The sequence below is a fragment of the Xenopus laevis genome, chromosome 8S (genome assembly GCF_017654675.1).
Source record: "Xenopus laevis strain J_2021 chromosome 8S, Xenopus_laevis_v10.1, whole genome shotgun sequence".
Lineage (NCBI taxonomy): Eukaryota > Metazoa > Chordata > Amphibia > Anura > Pipidae > Xenopus > Xenopus laevis.
Window position 1 is genome coordinate 77,928,733 of NC_054386.1, and position 18,697 is coordinate 77,947,429.

At 39.0% G+C, this 18,697-nt stretch overlaps 1 protein-coding gene and 1 non-coding gene across 3 annotated transcripts; both read right to left on the reverse strand.

Moving 5' to 3' along the window:
* Positions 1-10,393: 10,393 nt before the first annotated feature.
* rbmx.S (RNA binding motif protein X-linked S homeolog) lies at positions 10,394-18,559 on the reverse strand. 2 transcript variants are annotated; one of them, XM_018231966.2, is made up of 9 exons: positions 18,418-18,559; positions 15,319-15,440; positions 15,028-15,134; positions 14,325-14,454; positions 12,547-12,666; positions 11,897-12,020; positions 11,689-11,814; positions 11,478-11,566; positions 10,394-11,028 (listed from the first exon to the last, which is right to left on the reverse strand). In XM_018231966.2, exons 1-9 carry the CDS (start codon positions 18,426-18,428, stop codon positions 10,721-10,723), a joined length of 1,137 nt encoding a protein of 378 aa, XP_018087455.1. In that variant the 5' UTR covers positions 18,429-18,559; the 3' UTR covers positions 10,394-10,720. The 2 variants fall into 2 exon arrangements, with proteins under 2 accessions (XP_018087455.1, XP_041431076.1); XM_041575142.1 differs by lacking the exon at positions 18,418-18,559 and adding an exon at positions 18,218-18,374.
* On the reverse strand, positions 15,206-15,280 carry LOC121397861. Its single transcript, XR_005963977.1, has one exon. It is a non-coding gene; the product is annotated as a small nucleolar RNA SNORD61 (small nucleolar RNA).
* Positions 18,560-18,697: the final 138 nt, after the last annotated feature.

Genomic DNA, 18,697 nt, shown 5'->3' on the forward strand with positions numbered 1-18,697 from the left:
GCACTCAATAGTAAAATCCAGGTCCCACTGCGACACATTCAGTTACATTGAGTAGGAGAAAAATGCTCCAATTTAATAACAAGTCCAGTGTGTACACTGGGTCATTCTCTACATCATACTAAAAGTTCATTTAAAGGGTGAACAATCCCTTTTATGTACAGTATAAACTCTGCAAATTTCTGTTGCCGTATATTACTTGAGGGAATGACCTCCCTGCTCTGTTTTCCCTGACTACTTATAGTATTGATGGCAGCACCATTATATTCTACTTTCTCTTGTCTTCCTCTTCTGACCTAATGCACATCTGTGTCCCCTCCATTCTTCCTGTGAGTGTAATAAATGGGTTTTGCTGCCCGTGGGGATGATGGACTACTGTAAGAAAGGAAGCATATTTCAGAGGTAATAAACAGTAGAACACAAGGTCATGGCCTGAGCAGTACCTTCAGACTAAGCCATAACCAAGGGCACTAATGCTAACAGCACGCTACATAGAGTTCCCTTTCTCTTCATAGGATGCATATTCCCTACAGTGAATCCTATGCAATTCCTACTGGCACTTTTATAGCACAAATCCTATAATACAATGACCCCGCAGGTTCCAGGTGGTGCTTTTAAGTGGCCCTCCAAAGTCTGTTTCGCCCTGAGCCCCATCGCTGCTTGTGTTCCTTTCTTAGAGCTCATTTACAGTGACTGACGCATTTGCAAAAGCAAACGCTAATTCTAAATGCATTCTTAAAGGAATATTAAAGTGTTTGAAAGTAATATAGTGAAGTACCCCCTCTTGTTAATTATAAGGATATTATAAGTTACCGAGGAGTTTCATGACCATAAAAAAACACGAGGCCGAAGGCCAAGTAACTCCGAGGTAACTTCTAATATCCTCATATTTTGCAACTGGGGGTACTTTATTTATTATAATACACAAGTTTCAGTGGGTCATGACAGAAATGACATCAGAACTCACTGTTTATAACTGATGACATGAGAACTCACCGTTTATAAGGATATAATTTACAAGATATTCATGGCTTTTTGTGTATTATAAATACTGTATATATATAATGTAGTGTTGCCCTGCACTGGTAAAACTGCTGTGTTTGCTTCAGAAACACTACTATAGTTTATATAAATAAGCTGCTGTGTAGCAATGGGAACAGCCATTCAAAGGAAAAAAGGCTCAGGTTACACAGCAGATAAGCTCTGTAGAACATAATGGTGTTATCTGTTATCCACTATTTAACCTGTGCCATAAAGCCTTTGCACCGAGTGCCATATTGAAAATACCATACAGAGAGAGAGAGAGTGCTGATGAGTTCAGTGCAGCCCTGTCACATCATAAGGATCCTGTTGTTAGGGGGCAAGAAAGGGGGAATCCTTAGTGCTGCTACCCTCATGAATACAGAGCTGACAGTTGGCCTGCAGATCTCTGCACTCCATATTGGTTTTGTCAGGGGAGGGGCTATGACGTCAGGGGTTAAAAGCAAATACGTGGCAACCCTAGCAGGGCATAAAGTATATGGGCTAAACTATACTGGAGATTTTGTGGGTCAGATTTTATCTGATCTTGCCATGAAATACCATTTAACAGCACAAGATTTATAAGATGCCATGAAATCTGATCCCCCCACAGCTGTAATGTAATCTTGGATCAGATAAAGTTAAGATAAAGATAAAGGGGTTGTTCACCTTTAAATTCACTTGTAGTATGATGTAGACTAAGCAAATCCAGGGTGAGACATAAGTAAGAAGAATAGTCTTACAGTATTCTCTGCACTCTGTTCACTCCAAAGTCCTTGTGGGTGCTTGGTCAAATGGGTATTATACAACAGTTGAAGATGGACCAGCACTCCAATTTAGTCAAACAATAGTGTTTTATTCAAACATCACTGTGCATCCAACGTTTCGGCCTGCATTGGGGCCTTTATCATGGATAAAAGTGCTTGTTATAGTTTAACAATTTATATACCCACAATTCCCTCAAAAATGGGCATCCGCATGAATCATCAAACTGTTCCATAAGTGTTTGTGCATTTAATTTTACATGATTAGAAAATACCTTATCATGTTGTGCCCCCAAATTGTAATGATACGAATCTGTGTACTTCGTCCATTAAAGGGATACTGTCAAGGGAAATTTTTTTTTTTCAAAATGAATCAGTTAATAGTGCTGCTCCAGCAGAATTCTGCACTGAAATCCATTTCTCAAAAGAGCAAACAGATTTTTTTATATTCAATTTTGAAATCTGACATGGGGCTAGAAATTTTGTCAATTTCCCAGCTGCCCCTGGTCATGTGATTGTGCCTGCACTTTAGGAGAGAAACGCTTTCTGGCAGGCTGCTGTTTTTCCTTCTCAATTTAACTGAATGTGTATCAGTGGGACCTGGATTTTACTATTGAGTGCTGTTCTTAGATCTACCAGGCAGCTGTTATCTTGTGTTAGGGAGCTGCTATCTGGTTACCTTCCCATTGTTCTTTTGTTTGGGTGCTGGGGGGGGGAAAGGGAGGGGGTGATATCACTCCAACTTGCAGTACAGCAGTAAAGAGTGATTGAAGTTTATCAGAGCACAAGTCACATGACTTGGGGCAGCTGGAAAATTGACAATATCTAGCACCATGTCAGATTTCAAAAATTGAATATAAAAAATCTGTTTGCTCTTTTGAGAAATGGATTTCAGTGCAGAATTCTGCTGGAGCAGCACTATTAACTGATTCATTTTGAAAAAATTGTTTTTTCCAATGACAGTATCCCTTTAAGGTGAAAATCGAAAAACAGTTACACATTACTTATATTGATTCCAGAAACAGCAAATATACAGCACCTGTGAATGAAAACAAACCTTTATCTCAACCATTAGTAACACGTTTCAATCTTATCAGGAACACAAACAATTCCTATACACGTAATAACCATTTTTCTACAGTAGCCATTTCAAGGTGTGTCAAATAAAAAAGGAGAAAATCCTATTTCGGCCAAAAAGCAACCCAGAGCCTGTTGCTTATTTAGTCCCTTAGGCACCACGCAATTCAACTCGTGGATTCAAAATGCTTCTCTTCTTAATAGTATGTTATCATAGTCCCCAACCTCTTGCTTTTTTCGGGACTTACTCAATCAGCATACATCTGAACGATGTTGGACTATGTCTGGCATCTGCCCAATGTTTTGCAACAAGTTGCTGTGAAATGTCTTGCTTCTTATTTTTGTTTTTCTCTTTCTTATCCGGATCCAGTGCTGCCCTTATATCCAGTGCATTGCCATTCTTTCCTTAAATTGCCTGGTGGTTTTACCACAATAGTGTAACCCGCAGGGACACAATGATATACACCACCATGGTGGTATCACAAGTCATTCTCTATTTTTACCTGTATAGGGGTGGGTAAAATGTGAGCCGTGTATTAATGCACTGCACAGTATGCAGCCCTTGCATTTGAACACCACTGGCCTTTGAAGTAGGTAGTGCTGTACTTGCGGTTTTTGATATTTATTAACGCCTCCTTCAGGTTGCTACCTCGTTTATAACTGAATTTCTGTGTGTACTGTATATTGTGAGTGGGTCCCCAAGCTCAGTAAGTGACAGCAGCACAGAGCATGTGCAGTGAATCAGCAGAAAAGAAGATGGGAAGCTACTGGGGCATCTTTGGAGACAGATCTTTACTGCTAAAGGGCTGTGGTTTCCTTGGGCTGCTGCAGAAGCACAAAACATTATGTACATTTTTAGCTACTTCTTTAGTTTATCTTTCCTGGTCTTTTAAGGGTCGAATTAAAAATGAGAATATTCAAGTTTTTTTAATGATCAAATTCGACTAGGGAGTTATTAAAATTCAATTAGAGCATTTTCGAGATTTATCATATTCTGACACTTTAAGAACTCGAATTTAACTATTCGCCACCTAAAACCTGCCGAATTGCTGTTGAAGTTATTGGGAGATGTCCAGGGATCAATTTGGAGATGTTTGCACCCTTCCTGAGACTCAAGTTTTTTAAATTCGAATCAAATTTTATTCAAGTTTATGGGTCAATCCTATTAATCGGTTTAAAAATTAAATTTTATTAATAAATTTAAAAAAAAAAACTCATGAATTTGACCCTTGATAAATGTACCTCCCCATATTGGGGTCACTTTCCCCACACTTATGTGCTGGAACTTAGATCTGCCTGGCTCATATACTGTGCTGGTGAACAAGTAGGGAATGGTAGGAAGCAGGAGAGTCGGTGGGGGGAGGGGGAGCATGGAACTTACCTGTTTGTGGTATAAAGGAGGAAGCAAGTAGTCAACCACCAACTTCTTTGAGTTCATTTTACATTTAGTAACATGAGGTTTCCTAATTTGTGTTTGGCCCATTAAAGTTGCTGGCTCACATTTTTATTATCTTACTGCCAACTCTTCACTCCATGTTCTTCCAGTTGCTCCATCTCTTGGTAAGCATTTTCTTTATTTTTCCTTGAGTATTAGTAAAGGGGGCCCTTCAAATCAGGTGTGCCCCAGCCTGACACTTGCGTCATGAACAATGAGCAGGATTGGGCCAATTGCAGGTTATTTAGAATGCTTGTGACCTTGCATTTTCCAGATAAAGGGTCTTTTCATAATTTGGATCTCTATACCTCGTCTACTAAAAAAAAAATTTAAACATTTTAATTAAACCAAAATCATTTGTTTTGTTCCCAATAAGGATTTAATGCATCTAAATCTAATCAAGAGCTAACAGTAATTTAGGTTGAAAAAAGTTCAACCTTTTAAATCTACAGAAGTACAAGGTACTGTTTTATTACAGAGAAAAGGGTAATTTTTTAAATTTTTAATTAAAATGTTGTCTAAGGAAGACTGAGTAATTCAGAGCCTTCCGTATAACAGGTTTCCAGTTAACAGATCCAATACCTCTATAATATGTAGATATTCACCCCGGGCCATATGCAGAGCTGTGTCTATCAGTGATGTGCCGCCTCCCGAACCACCCTCTTTTTATAGCCCTGCAGTGACGTCACAAAAAGGGACAGGTGCCGGAAGTACTAGATTTTTAGCCCTGTTTTTATGCAGGAGTCAGCCCCATGCAGCTGCTAGCAGTAATATTCAGAGCTATATTGTATGCAGCCACATATTTTGCCAAGTATAATATGCAGTGGTTTGTTCAGGAATTAGACTAGTCCTTTCAACTACTCTTGATATTTCACTTGAGTGGGTGTGATTTTTGATTTGGACACTTCGGGGAAGATCTATCAAGAGTTGAATAGTAAAGAGTTTTCATGTGTCTAAATTTAGACTTTATAAACTATATCCAACTAATCCTGCAGCAAATTAAGTAAATGTGTTACTCTTAAAGGGCATGGATAGGAATAAAAAAAAAATCCCATTTTCACTTTCTTTAATGAAAAAGAAATCTCGAATATGCTTTAATTAAAAAATGTGTAGGTTTTATAAGAAACCTGACTATATGCAGTGAAATTCTCCCTTCATTTACTGCTGTAGATAGGAATTGTCAGACGGTCTAACTGCTGGGCAGGGAAACACATATGAACAGCAGGGGGAGCATCTTTGTTTCCCTGTAGAACAGTCGGCGACTGTGTAGAGATTTGTATTGAATTTTATTTGCCTTTACATCCCTTTAAAAGTTTCCAACTCCAGCTGCAGGGACAAAGATCATGGAGTCAGATTTAAACAGATAAACTGGGATTCTATTTGGAGGATCATTTTGCTGCAGCCACTGGTTCTGCATAGTTGGAGAAAGTTTGTATTAAACAATATGAAAGCTGTCTGCCTATTCTGATTCAGTTTTGCTGTATCGGCTTCTGGTCAATATTATTTGACTTTTGATGCTTTGATATTTTGACAATCCCTAAGCAGCCCAGACCACACTGAGCATGTGCACAGTCTTGTTCTTGCAACGATGTTTAAGATGGTGACCCCCTGTGGCAACTTTGAAAGCATTTCAAAATACAGCATTTCTAGCCTTATTCTATTTTAGACTTTACTTCCCTTTAAATAGTTGGGACTACACAGTCAATTTTAAGTAGTAGAGATTTCTGCTTCTCTATACGCCAGTAACTTGTGCATCACACCTATATCGGCTTATAGGCGCCACTTTTATCAGTTATTGATTTGTATGCAAATCTTTAAGTGTTTTCACCCATTTGCTACACACGTTGGTGCTTTAGAAATACATGTTAGAGGGTATCAAAGGGTTCAAGATAGACTTCAAGTAGTAACGGCATCATTCAAAGGACGTCATTGCCAGCATCCGGGCCACTAGCACATACTACCAGAAATATTTTACAAGCAGATGCGTGAAAAATTAAAGTATTTCATCTATATGTTCAGGCATATAGCTTTCTAGAAGGTGAAAATACATTTCTCTAAATACCTATAAAAATACCCAGAGACAGATTAAGTTAAAGTACTTTTTATTAAGTTATGGTGGAAATGAGCATTAAAAAAAAAAAGTGTAAGGATTTATGGATGCAGAATGATTACACTACTCAAGCCCACTGATGTCTGCAAGCATCGTTAGCAGAGATACCTTTTGCTACTAAATCATCTGAAATGAAGTAAGAGATAAACCTATTTCATTTTAAAGGAAAACTATACCCCCCAAACAATGTAGGTCTATTAAAAGATACGGAGTAAAACAGCTCATGTGTAAAACCCTGCTTCATGTAAATGAACCATTTTAATAATATACTTTTTTAGTAGTATTTGCCACTGGGTAATCATAAATAGAAAATTGCCATTTTAAAAAATAAGGGCCGCCCCCTGAGATCGTAAGATTCACTGTGCACACATACAAACCACATGTAAGGTCACATGAGCCAACAGACAGAGTTCTGCCTTTTGCTTCCTCATTTCTTCCTGTTACAGTTAGTGTTGTAGTATTTCTGGTCAGGTGATCTCTGAGGCAGCACAGATAAGAGTCACGAAATGGTGGTTCAAGGCAAGAGATGTAAAAGGGCAATATTTATGTAAATATATATTCCAGTTTGGTAAGATTCTTTAATATGTCATTCAATTTGATATAAACTATCAGTTGCTTAAGTATTCATTTTGGGGGTATAGTTTTCCATTAAGCCTCCAAAAGGAAGAGTTCGTAAAGTAAATCCGATAAATCTAGCTTTAAGTTAAATATTAAGAAGTCAGGATAAAGCATAACAATTACCTGCAGGATTAATAAATGGGACATGCAGCCAGCTCCCAGACAACCTATTTTACATAATTCTGCAGAATACATAGGAGAAAGGTATATGTCTGGGATCAAAGAAAGCCTTGCAAAATATATGTCTTGGTATGGAGAATCTTCAGAGCAAGAAAACTAGCTTTTCCAAGATGCTTAGTAGAAGCTTTATAGGCAGTGCTTTATCAATGTCCTAGCAGGATTTGCCTCTACCACGCCCCAGGTAAAAATTATGTCAAAGAAGCTTGTGTTCCTAAATATACTAGCAGAGCCATATGAATTACAGTTGTATGCAGAGTGTAAGAAAGTGGATCATTTATGTTAAAAAGCAACAACCTTTGCATAATTGCACAAAATTCCCTTGCACTAAAAAGTTATAATAGCCAAGAACTAGATAGAAAGTGTAAAATGTGAGAGATTTTTAACTTCTGAAAGAAAACTGTATGGCACACCTTTTGCCCAGCAAAACAATTATACCTTTCTTGAAATCAAACTCCAAACATTTTGAATGATCGTAGATGTCCTTGAAGAATCTAAGGGGGAGGGGCAAAACAAAAAACATTGATGAGAAGCTGCAATATTGACCAGATACCATAAAAAAAACAGTAACCTCATTTACAGCTATACAGTAAAGGTAACAAATTTTCAATATGTACCTTACTAGAGGGCATAAAACTAAGCCTTTTAAGTTTAATACATTTTTAAGTGGGTCAGATATTACAATCAAAGGTTGTCTAGGCAATAGAAGTCAATTAATAAACAGATTCCTTTTATGCATCAGCTCAATAAACCAGAAAGCTGCATTTTCTCATATTACTAGGTGATCTGAATGTTATAGTTTTAATCATTGTGCAGTGTTATGTGGACAGTGGTCAACAAATGCTGAGCAATTTATAAGGTTAAATGTTCAAAAAAAAAAATCTGAATTGACTTACCATATTTAACCGTAAGCCTTATTTGCAAAGCAATCATCTCAGATGTTACCAACCCCACTGGTCATCATATGCAGTGTAACTGGCCTAAAAGCAGAATGGAAAAAAAAAAAAAAATCAAAGAAAAATAGCATCTTCATGTGCAGATTTAAGATTAAAGCATGCTGTTGCTCCTTAAAAGCTAGACATCTTCGAGCAATGCCAGTGAACAAATAGGTGATATCTTAAGTATAAATTATTTGCTGGTAAAATTTAGGTCATATTGACTGCAATTCTAGCACTCTCCAGTTAATGGAAAGCTGCGAACTTGGGTTACCTCAAGTCCGATGCCTACTGTAAAATATACAGTGCACTTCAAATTATATACTTTAATTTGTTGTACAAGAATAACTTGCTGTATCACTACATTTAACAATTTTTTTTATTATTTTTTTTTTAAGGGGGAGAATACACAAGTTACACTGCTGAGCAGAGTTATGCATACCTGCTGAAAAGTGCCACCAATGCTAGTTGCAAAGGAGTTGGGGGAAAAAAAAAAGCCTATTGAAAAGCAGGAGGTAAATCAGCCCCTAAACCAGAATTAGTTAGGATGGAACTGCTTTCTGGCAGGCAGTTTCTCCTACTCAGTGTAAAATGTTTCCCAGTAGGAGCTGGACTTTACTATTGTGCTTTGATCTACCAGGCAGCTGCTATCTTGCGTTAGGGAGCTGCTATTGGGTTACCTTCTCATTGTTCGGTTTAAGCTGCAGGGTGCAAAGGGAGGTGGTGGTGGTGGTATCACTTAAACTACAGCAGTAAAGAGTGACTGAAGCACAGTCACATGACTGGGGCACCTGAGAAACTGAAAATATGTAACCACCGTGTCAGATTTAAAAATTAAATAAATCTGTTTGCTCTTTTGAGAAAAGGATTTCAGTGCAGAATTCTGCTGGAGCAGCACTATTAACTGATGCATTATGAAAAAAAAATATATATATTTCCCCATGAGTGTATCCCTTTAACAGTTAAGAGGGACTAGTTGTACAAGGTAGCAGATTACAGTATATAAAGTAGTTCAGCATTTTAACAAGCTTATACAGAGCAAATGGGACAGCCATACCTTATTTATCCATAGCCTATTGGCTGATCTAGCAGTTGCTCAAGTCAACCTGTAAAAGAAAGTAAATTAAGAAAATTCCCTGCCTGTGCCAAACAATTCTGAATTTTACATTTGATCAATCCTTGAGGCAATTATTTGGAAAGGAACTTTGGGATGACTTATGGCATGTTGTTTCCATTTGTGCACTGCCATGCTTACATTGGCGTATGGTTATCTGTAGTTCTTCAGTTTATTATTCAGTTTGTTTTTTTTGATAACAAGAGTTGATGTGTCAAGAATGCAAGTGGCAGCAAGATTTGTTTGTTTGTTTTAATTACTATTGTGCTTTTGTCTGCTTGATATTCCATGGCTAGAGAGGACAGTGAGCACTGTTACAGTTACAATTCTTGCCCATCTCCTAGCATATGCAGGTATCCATTATTCCCATTTTCCAAACTAATTGAGGCTAAAATAGGTTAATCCAAGCAAACTTTATTATATTGTTATCCAGCAGTGCCTTTCCATTTCAATGGTTTCAAAAGTTTCCTTTACGTACAGCAAGTCTGTACCGTGAGGCAAGATATGCAGCGCAAGTTTGACTAGACTGAAAAAAACTAGTTCTCTTTGCTTACCCTCATTGCAGTTTCTCTGGCATTTGACGGATTATAGTAGAAACAGTCACTTGTTTTGGGCTTTGAAGGTCTTTGAGGAGGCATCATTGGATTTGGATCTTCATTAGCCTCTAGAATCATTCCTTTAAAAGTGACACTACAGATTTGCAAACACATTGAAACAGTAACAACATTTTTGGAAGCTCCTTGGCATTAGGATTGTACCATTTAAACAGCTGCTGATTAACACAGTAACTTTACTGAGTGGGCAACATGTTGACTTATTAACTGCAGGTAAGGTGTGGCATGTTTTGGCAGTTCTTTGGCATAGGACTACTATTTAAACAGTTGCAGATTAATGCAGTTTAACTTAAGTGAGCAAGTGTCCTTTTGACTTAGCAACTGCAGGTAAGCAGGTATTATCCATGGTTTCATTTTTTTAGTGGATATATTTAGACTCCTTTACACAGCCATTTGAGATTGCGCTAAATTCTAGTTTATGGTATTACGTAGCACAGCTCCTATAATGTACATGGAATTGGTTGTCATCATGTTGTCTCCATTGTAACTTTAGATTTGTGGATGGTTGGTAAGCATAAAATGAGATTGATTGTGGCATTTTAGTGAAATTTTACTATTGGAAAAAAGTTACAACACTAATACACAGCTTGTACTATACATTTTACATATCAATGGGAAAAATATATAAAAAAAAAATAAAAATATTGACAGAACTTGAGATTAAGCATTTAAACTTCCCCACATGAGCCAGAGTTCCATGGAGGAGAAAACTTACAAGTAAAAAAAAAAAAAAAAAATGTTTAAAGATAAATAAAAAACAAACTGCTTAAAGTAGTCCGCTGATGGTAGAGGGAGAACAATCGCCACTTTCTCCTCTTTTTTTTTTTGCAATAGAATGTCTTTGGTCCATATTAAAGTTTTAATATCTGCTTCTACCACCTCCTCTGTCAGAACGGCTGCCACCACGGCCTCCGCCTCTGGGGCCACCACGACTTGAACTGCTGTAAGAATCACGTGGAGGTGGGTATCCCCTATCCATTGATGGTGGTAGCCCTCGCTCTTGTCTGCCAACTCGATCACGCCCACTTGAGTAGATATCATTTCTGCTACTTGAGTAACTGTCTCGGCCTCCATATCCATCCCGAGTGCTGCTGTAATCATCATATCGACTGCTTCCACCATATGATGGCGGGGGACCTCTTGCAGGTGGAGCACTACGTGAGTTACCTGCAGGGTCAATGTCAGGTAATAGGGCAATACTATGAGTTAGACATCACATTTTAATCTGAAGATAATTTAAACTTGCATTTGTAGCATTTTGTAGGTTCTGTAGGGTGCCCGTGTTTAGGAAATTCTAGAAGGGTATGCACATTAAATCTAGATGGCCATCAATAACTGAGGTGGCACTTTATACATCTCATTTAGGAAATGAACTCCAAAAAAGCTTTTTACAGAAGATATTTTGCGACAGGATCTCGAGTAAGTTCATGTTTCACTGGGGTATGACTTTGCTCTTGCTGCACTTCAAATTATTATTAATAGAATGCCACGTGAGGAAGAATAAAGTTTTGCCTTTGCACAAATAAGCTAGTTGTGTTCACTTCCCTTTTTAATCTTCACCATGGGGCAAACAAGCATCCTGCAAAACACAAAACATTACAAAACTACCACCTTACCGTAGCCCTCATAAGAGTCTCTGTAGGAACCTCCACTTTGATGATCCGAATAATCCCTACTGTCACGGCCACCATAACCATCACGATCACTGAAAACAGCAAGACAAGTTTAAGCAAAGTTTTAGTTGGTGTACTGCATCACAAAATACAATTTGCCAGGTTAGCCAGCTGTGCTGACAGCAACAGTTTGCTGCAGGGGGAAGCCGCTTACCTGTAACCTCTAGAGCCATAGTCATCACGAGAACTTGAATGACCATAGTCTCTGTAAGAGTAGTCCCTTGGAGGTGGGCCATAATCTCGAGAGTCCCTGGAACTCCCATAATCTCTGCCCGAATATCTGACAAAAAGAAAACAATTCTTTTTACCTGCTTGAAAAGCATAATAACTGCATTTAGTGAGTGACTAATAAGAATACCTACCCATCATATCTATCTTTTCCACTGTAGCCATCATCTCTAGGGGACATATAGACATCTCTTCGAGATGGCATTGGGTCTCTGCGGGGTGGTGCACCATAACCATCCCTCTCACGCGAAAGTGGAGCTGCAGAGTAAAAGATCAATCCAATAAAGTTCTACCACAATACTTAATCCAATAAAGTTGTGCTACAAGAATGTTATGACAAGAAGCCAAGGGATACAAACCCTATAAATGAAGAATTACACGTTTCCTAGCATTTCATTTCAGCACGGATATTTGCCTGCATTTTATACAGATTGTTTGGCCTCCTGTGTCAATTATGTCATTGCCCATTTGTGAAACCTCTAAACCAGCGATACCCAACCAATGGCTTGTGAGCAGATTGTTGCTGCCCAACCCTTTGGACGTTGCACCCAAAGCAGGTGTTAACTAAATTCAGAATTTGCATTTTATCTCACACCATAAAAACGGGGCGGGGGGGGGGGAATGAGCATGGAAACAAAAAAATAAAAAATAAGTATAAAGTAGACCAGGTGGCTTGTTAACATATGCAAAGTCTTCTCTGGCAAAAGCTCAATACTGCCTTCAGAGATTTATAATTTTAGAGTGTAATGGCGGGAAAAATCGAGACACTTAAAGCAAAGCCTACCTCTGCCTCCCATTTCACTGCTTCGAAGAGGGCCAGATGGAGCAGATCTTTTTGGTGGAGGTCCACCACTTCTTGGTGGCGGCCCCCTCTTCAAAGGCATCTGCCCTCTTGAGGATCCACCTTTTGGGAGAGAAATGTATTTACATTTATACACTTTTAAACAAGGACTTACACTTGCAATAGCTGGATGGAAATGGTACAAGCATCAACTGGCAATATTACAGCCAAACAGCAGCACCACACACACTAAGGCAAAAATTATATGTCTACTTAAATTTGCCCTTTAAGCATACAAGGGGACAACTGGAGAAATACTACTTATCTAGCTTCCAATTTTCACACACCTAAAAGGCCTAAGCCCTGGAAAGTTCTCAGCACATAGGAAAGATAGATGCCTATTTTTTTATCATCACTGTACATGCTATTGTGTCATACAAGTTAACACAATGGTTGGGAAATGATATGCATGGCTAAGATTATCCAGTTAGGTTGAGATATTTTACGTGTATTTACTAATGTAATAAAGAATACTTAATTTTGGTAGTAGAATGTAAAGATCATGAACAGAAGATTCAGTCAATATTTTTATAGGAAAGAAATCTATGTATTTATCGTTAATGATCGTTTTTTAAAGTTGAACATGCTTTTAAAATTTAGAGTGGGGATGAGGTTTTGCCCAGGTTATAACATCTATGATGCATAAACACCCCATCCAACATCTATATCTATCTATATAGTGCCAACATGGTTAACCACTGTAAAGCAAACATTAGCATGACAATTTTAACTATTTAATATTAGCATGTGAATTTAACATTCACAAACCCACCATAGGGTAAATTATCAAGAACCAATTAGCCTGTGTCTGTTGTATGGGAGGAAGCCCATGCAGATATGACCATAACTCCAGATAGCAGCAAGGGTGGAAGACAGCAGTGCCAACAGTTTTATTGGAAAAAGCATTCTGCAGTTTGACCATCATACTTAACCCCTAGTAATGATATACTAAGTGAGAGCTGTCTATTTTAAAACAAAAACTAAGTATGGCATAAATATTTGTGGGAGATGACTGTGCAACCTTTATGCTGGAATATTAAATCTATGGTCCACTGTCAAACTAAATATATCTCCCTTAAAAACAAGATAAAACGGGCCTCCTGCTGGACAGCCTGTCTTTGGAAACTTGGGGTCTTTGTTCCAATCTATGCAATGGATTAGTTTTATATTCCAGAAGTAGAGAAATGATGAAGTACAAGTTAACCTCAATGTCACTGCCTAATTTAAAACACACAGTTCAACCACTACAGAAAGTGAGGCTGGTCACGTAGACCACACTATTTTAAGCACAGAACACAGCAATGGATTCTGATAAGCCTCATGTTGGGCCAGCAACTATTGAACCCATTGAAGCATGCAGAATTCAGAAACATTGGGCCATAGAAACCAGTTACACCTCATCTGCATTTGGTTTAGGGCACATGGGTGTTTGCCTACCCATGTTATAAAGCCTCAAGGAACCAATTGTCAAGATACCCATCTACCTGTCCCTGCTAATGATACTTGAGGCAGTGACAGATGGATAAGTGTTTAATGCCCATGTTTTCTGCTAGTAGCATTAGTTTAGCATGCCTCATGCGCCACTGGCCTTTTTAAAAAAAGAAAACAAGCAGTTGGGGCCTTTTAAGAATAATTGTGTAAGAATCTTACATGGAACATGCACTCAAGAGATAAATACGAATATACATGTGATACGAGAGACTGGGCAGATTCAACAGTACCTCCTCTTGATCCTCTGAGTCCTCTTGGAGGACCACGACTCCTGGGAGATGTAGGTGGCCCACGCCTGCTTGGAGTACTGAAAGATGGTTTTGTTGCTTGCTCAACCTTGATAGGTTTGCCATCCAAAGCCTGAGTATAACAGAACAAACAAGATAAGCAATAGATTAATGCAGACTAGGTTTTTTTGGCATTTATCAGTTCTCTCCTCTAGTGGTTAGATACAGACAGCAAATAAAAGGCACAGAATCAGCTAAAGTAATGAAAATATAAGGTTCTGTTGTGCTGAACTGGTAAACTGCTGTGTTTGTTTCAGAAACACAAATATGGTATATAAGGAAGCTGCTGTGCAGCCATTCAAAGCTGAAAAGACAGAATACACAGCAGACAACAGATAAGCTCTGCAGTATACAATGGGATTCTTCAAACCTTATGTTATCCACAGCATAACCTGTGCTTGAATGGCTGCCCCCATGGCTACAGAGAAGCTTGTTTATATAAACTATAGTTGTATGTCAGAAGTAAATTTTGCCAGAGCAGGGAAACGGTACATTTTATTGTCTTTCCTTTAAAACACATTTTTTTGGTGTTACTGTTCCTTAAAGTTAAATAACTTGCAGTGGTGCAATGCATGTATAACAGCTAAAACACCAATGAATAAAAATTAGTAGAGCAAGTTATACCATGTAAAGAAAATTAACATACCTTTCCATTCAACTCTCTAGCTGCATCTTTAGCATCTGCAGGGCTTTCAAATGTAACAAAGGCAAACCCTCTTGACTTGTTTGTCTCCCTGTCTTTCATTAAAAGAACTAGAACAAAAATAAATAAGTCAAGTACAGAAACATCATCTTTACAGAAAAAAAAGTAACTTATGCTCATAAAGCTCAGAACTTCTTAGAGGACAAAATGGCTTTATCAGTTCAAGATATGATCAATGCCGTTTGTTCATCACAGCTTTAAAATAAAGGTGTAACAAAATGGCCGTTCTCTCACCTTCAACAACTCTGCCATATTTGCAAAACACAGCCTCCAGAGCCTTCTCATTAGTCTCAGTGTTCAGGCCACCGATAAACAATTTGCCTGGGCGATCAGCTTCCACCATGGTGATTATAAACCTAAAGTGTTAGAAAAGGTTAAATGTGCTAATGAACTACTACACATACAAATAAGTATTATTTCTTTGAATGCTAACAAAACATTATCTGTCAAAACTATACGGAAAAGTTGTAACATGGATATTAGGCCTTGGCATACGTCATGTAAGGCCATAGCCCATTTGGGGCAGAAGTAACCACCGACGAACTGAAGTGTTCTGAACACCCGTGCCCAATGCAATTGAAGGTAATCAACCCATTTAATTGCTAAATAACTCCTTTAACTTTAAACACTTTTCAGCTTAGTTTTCAGATAGTTATCCAGAAAGATTTTTTGCAATTGCATTCTATTTCCCAATATTGAAGTGTAAACGTATTTTTGACTTTCAAAAGCAGCTGGGGGGGGGGGGGTCACTAACCGTTATGAATTGATACATTTAGTGGATTTATTTATCTTTGGCCCTGTTGAGCAGCATTCCAGAGCTTCATCAAAGGCAGCTGTTAGAATTGATACAATAGTTGCCAATATTCCACAGATAATACCGAGAATGTATCAACTAAATGTAGCAAATTGTAACCGTTCAGAATCTGCACCTGGATCAGAGCTGCCAAACCGAAACACCAGAGAACTCAACACAAACATAACTTAAGCTTTTTGAAAAGTAAACATAATTTCAAGCACCTTTGCAATATACATCAGTTAAAATATATGCAGACGTATGATTTTTTAATGGCATGGAACAGTTCCCTAAGCCTAGCCCGTTGAGCTGGCTGACTACTATTACTTTGTATCAACAGCCATCTGTCCTCAGCCTGCATCCTCCAAACCCCACAATTCCCTGCACACGTGATTACAATAAGGAAAGGAACGTCACAGTGATTGCATTGTGGGTTATGTAGTTCCTGCATGCTGTCTGTAAGCTGTGGATAAGTTGTTACAATGTGTAACATCAGTGTTTAGTCCCTCCTTCCCTGCCAGGATTTCAAATGATGCAGAAAGAGAACTGTTAAACAGCTGGATTTCAGCATAGAACGTTGCATTGATTCATACATTTTTGAAGAAACAGGTAACTGTGATGGGTATATTAGGGGTCTGTTATGTGGGCCTCTTTATAAAAATTTGGTTTGGAAGCTGGAGTTCCTTTAAAGGCAGCTGATAAAATTGAATTGATACAACAAACAATTGAATTGATACAATTGCAAATATTCCACAGATGCTGCTGAGAAATGTATCATAGGGATGCACCGAATCCAGCCTTTTTCAGCAGGATTCAACCGAAACCTTCTGCCTGGCTGAACCAAATCCGAATTTGCATATGAAAATTAAGGGTGGGGAGGGAAAGCATCCAACGTTGTGACAAAACAAGACAGCAACAAAGGTTTTCCCCATCCCAACCCCATAATATGCATATACAAATTAGGATTCGGTTCCATATTCGCCGGAGTCTTTCATGAAAGATTTAAGGTGGCCATAGACACACAGATCCTATCGTATGGATCGAGGACCCGTACGATTTTCGGATCGTGTGTGCCGACATCTTTCATCCGGCGGAGATCGGTCAGGTTTGATTTTGACCCAACCGATCCCGCCAGAGCCCATGGCACATCGCAATCGGATCGTTCGGCCGAACAATCAGATTACCCCCGATATAGCCATGCTTGTTTAATGGCATATTGGGGAAAGATCCGCTCGTTTGGCGATGTTGCTAAAACGAGCGGATCTTTGCGTCTATGGCCACCTTTATGGGTCCGGCTGAATCAAAAATAGTGGATTCATTACATCCTAGTACCAACCAAATGTAACAGATCAGAATATGTACCTGGATCACTCAGCTGCCAGAAAAACACCAGAGGCACAAACTTCAATTTAGGAAAAACCATAAAATGAAAAGCAATTTGGGGAAAAAAAAAAAGTTCTGAAAACAACTCAACTGAAAAAAAATGTTTAGAAGGTGAACCATTTATATCAGCCCTAGGGACCATGCCAACGTATATTTTCTATCATCTGGAACCCATTAACTTCCCCTTTAGATGTTTGGGTTTAAAGGAGCCCACGCAAAAAAAGCACTGAATGATAAAAGCAGCAGTGATAACCACAGAGCCATCTGTTATGGCTTCTTCATTGAGGTGAAACGCAAAAAAAAAGTAACTCGCCCTTCCATTCATTAGGAGAAAAGGTAGACGGAAATCACACATATAGTCTATAGAACACACATGCGCAGAAGGTCGCACGTAACCAGTGTCTAAAAATACACTCGAGGCCTAGGCAAGTCCCCAGGCGTTTGCTGCAAAGCGTCTCAGTCGCCCAAGAGAACAGGCGGCGTGCACAAAATGGCGTTCACAAAATGGCCGACAGCCGATTATAGAAGCGAAACTGAGAAAGCAGCAGCCATTTTCATCTTGCAGCACATCCGTAAGGAAATAAAAGTACTAGTTAGCCCGCCACATAGTCTGTAAAACCCAACCACCTCCGGGTAGACTACCATCGTGTAGGAAGGAAGAAATACGACTAACCGCAGTTAAAAGCAGAAAGCACACAGTAAGACTCCCGAGCCGATATTATCTAATGAAATAAAAAAAAATCGCCTTTACCCGCTAATATATTATAACCCAGCAAATCCCATAACCCAAACGGCGAAACAGTATTAATTATCTAAAATGGCGGCCCTCCCCATGTCAATTAGTATTTCTAATATTTAACATCTACGGCCACGCACAGATTGCGAGAACAAGCTTAGTCGGCTATTTTCTTAATGCTGATCTTAATATCGTTTCATGGCAGATATTAGACCACTTACCCGCCACACGCTATTCAACGCCGCCCCGGAACGCAAAAGAAAATGACCGCGGACAAAGAAAGCGTGTCCTTTAAGTAGTACTGACGTCACAGAACCAAAGTGAGGCTGCAGAACCTGGATGTACCAAAGGGGCGGGGGTGGCGGAACCAGAAACCGATGTATCTACGGAACACATTTTAGGACATTCTGCCGCGAAATACCTGTCCTGCATGCGATGTCCTATACATTCGGAATGGCGCAAATCTGCAATCACACCTCCGTCCTCTACCCTCCCTTCTCAGCCGTCACTCATACAAACTTCGCCGTCAGCCTTTCGCCTCGCCTCAGTCCTTTTATTCCTCTTCCTTTTATTCCTCTTCCTTCCGCCCTCGCTGTTCAGCACTCCCCCCTCAGATCTCTCTTTTCAGCCCACAGTCATAGCCATAAGTTTCTAAAGTGGTGAGAGGGCGGAAGGAAGAGGACTGAGGGTGGAAGGCAGAG

What these genes read in the sequence shown, in the direction of transcription:
- rbmx.S (XM_018231966.2), bottom strand. An exon ending in CTAGAGAGTTGAATGGAAAG is followed by an intron (nt 14,455 to 15,027) that starts GTATGTTAATTT and finishes TGTTATACTCAG; the next exon opens with GCTTTGGATGGCAAACCTAT. An exon ending in AGACTCTTATGAGGGCTACG is followed by an intron (nt 11,029 to 11,477) that starts GTAAGGTGGTAG and finishes TTGACCCTGCAG; the next exon opens with GTAACTCACGTAGTGCTCCA.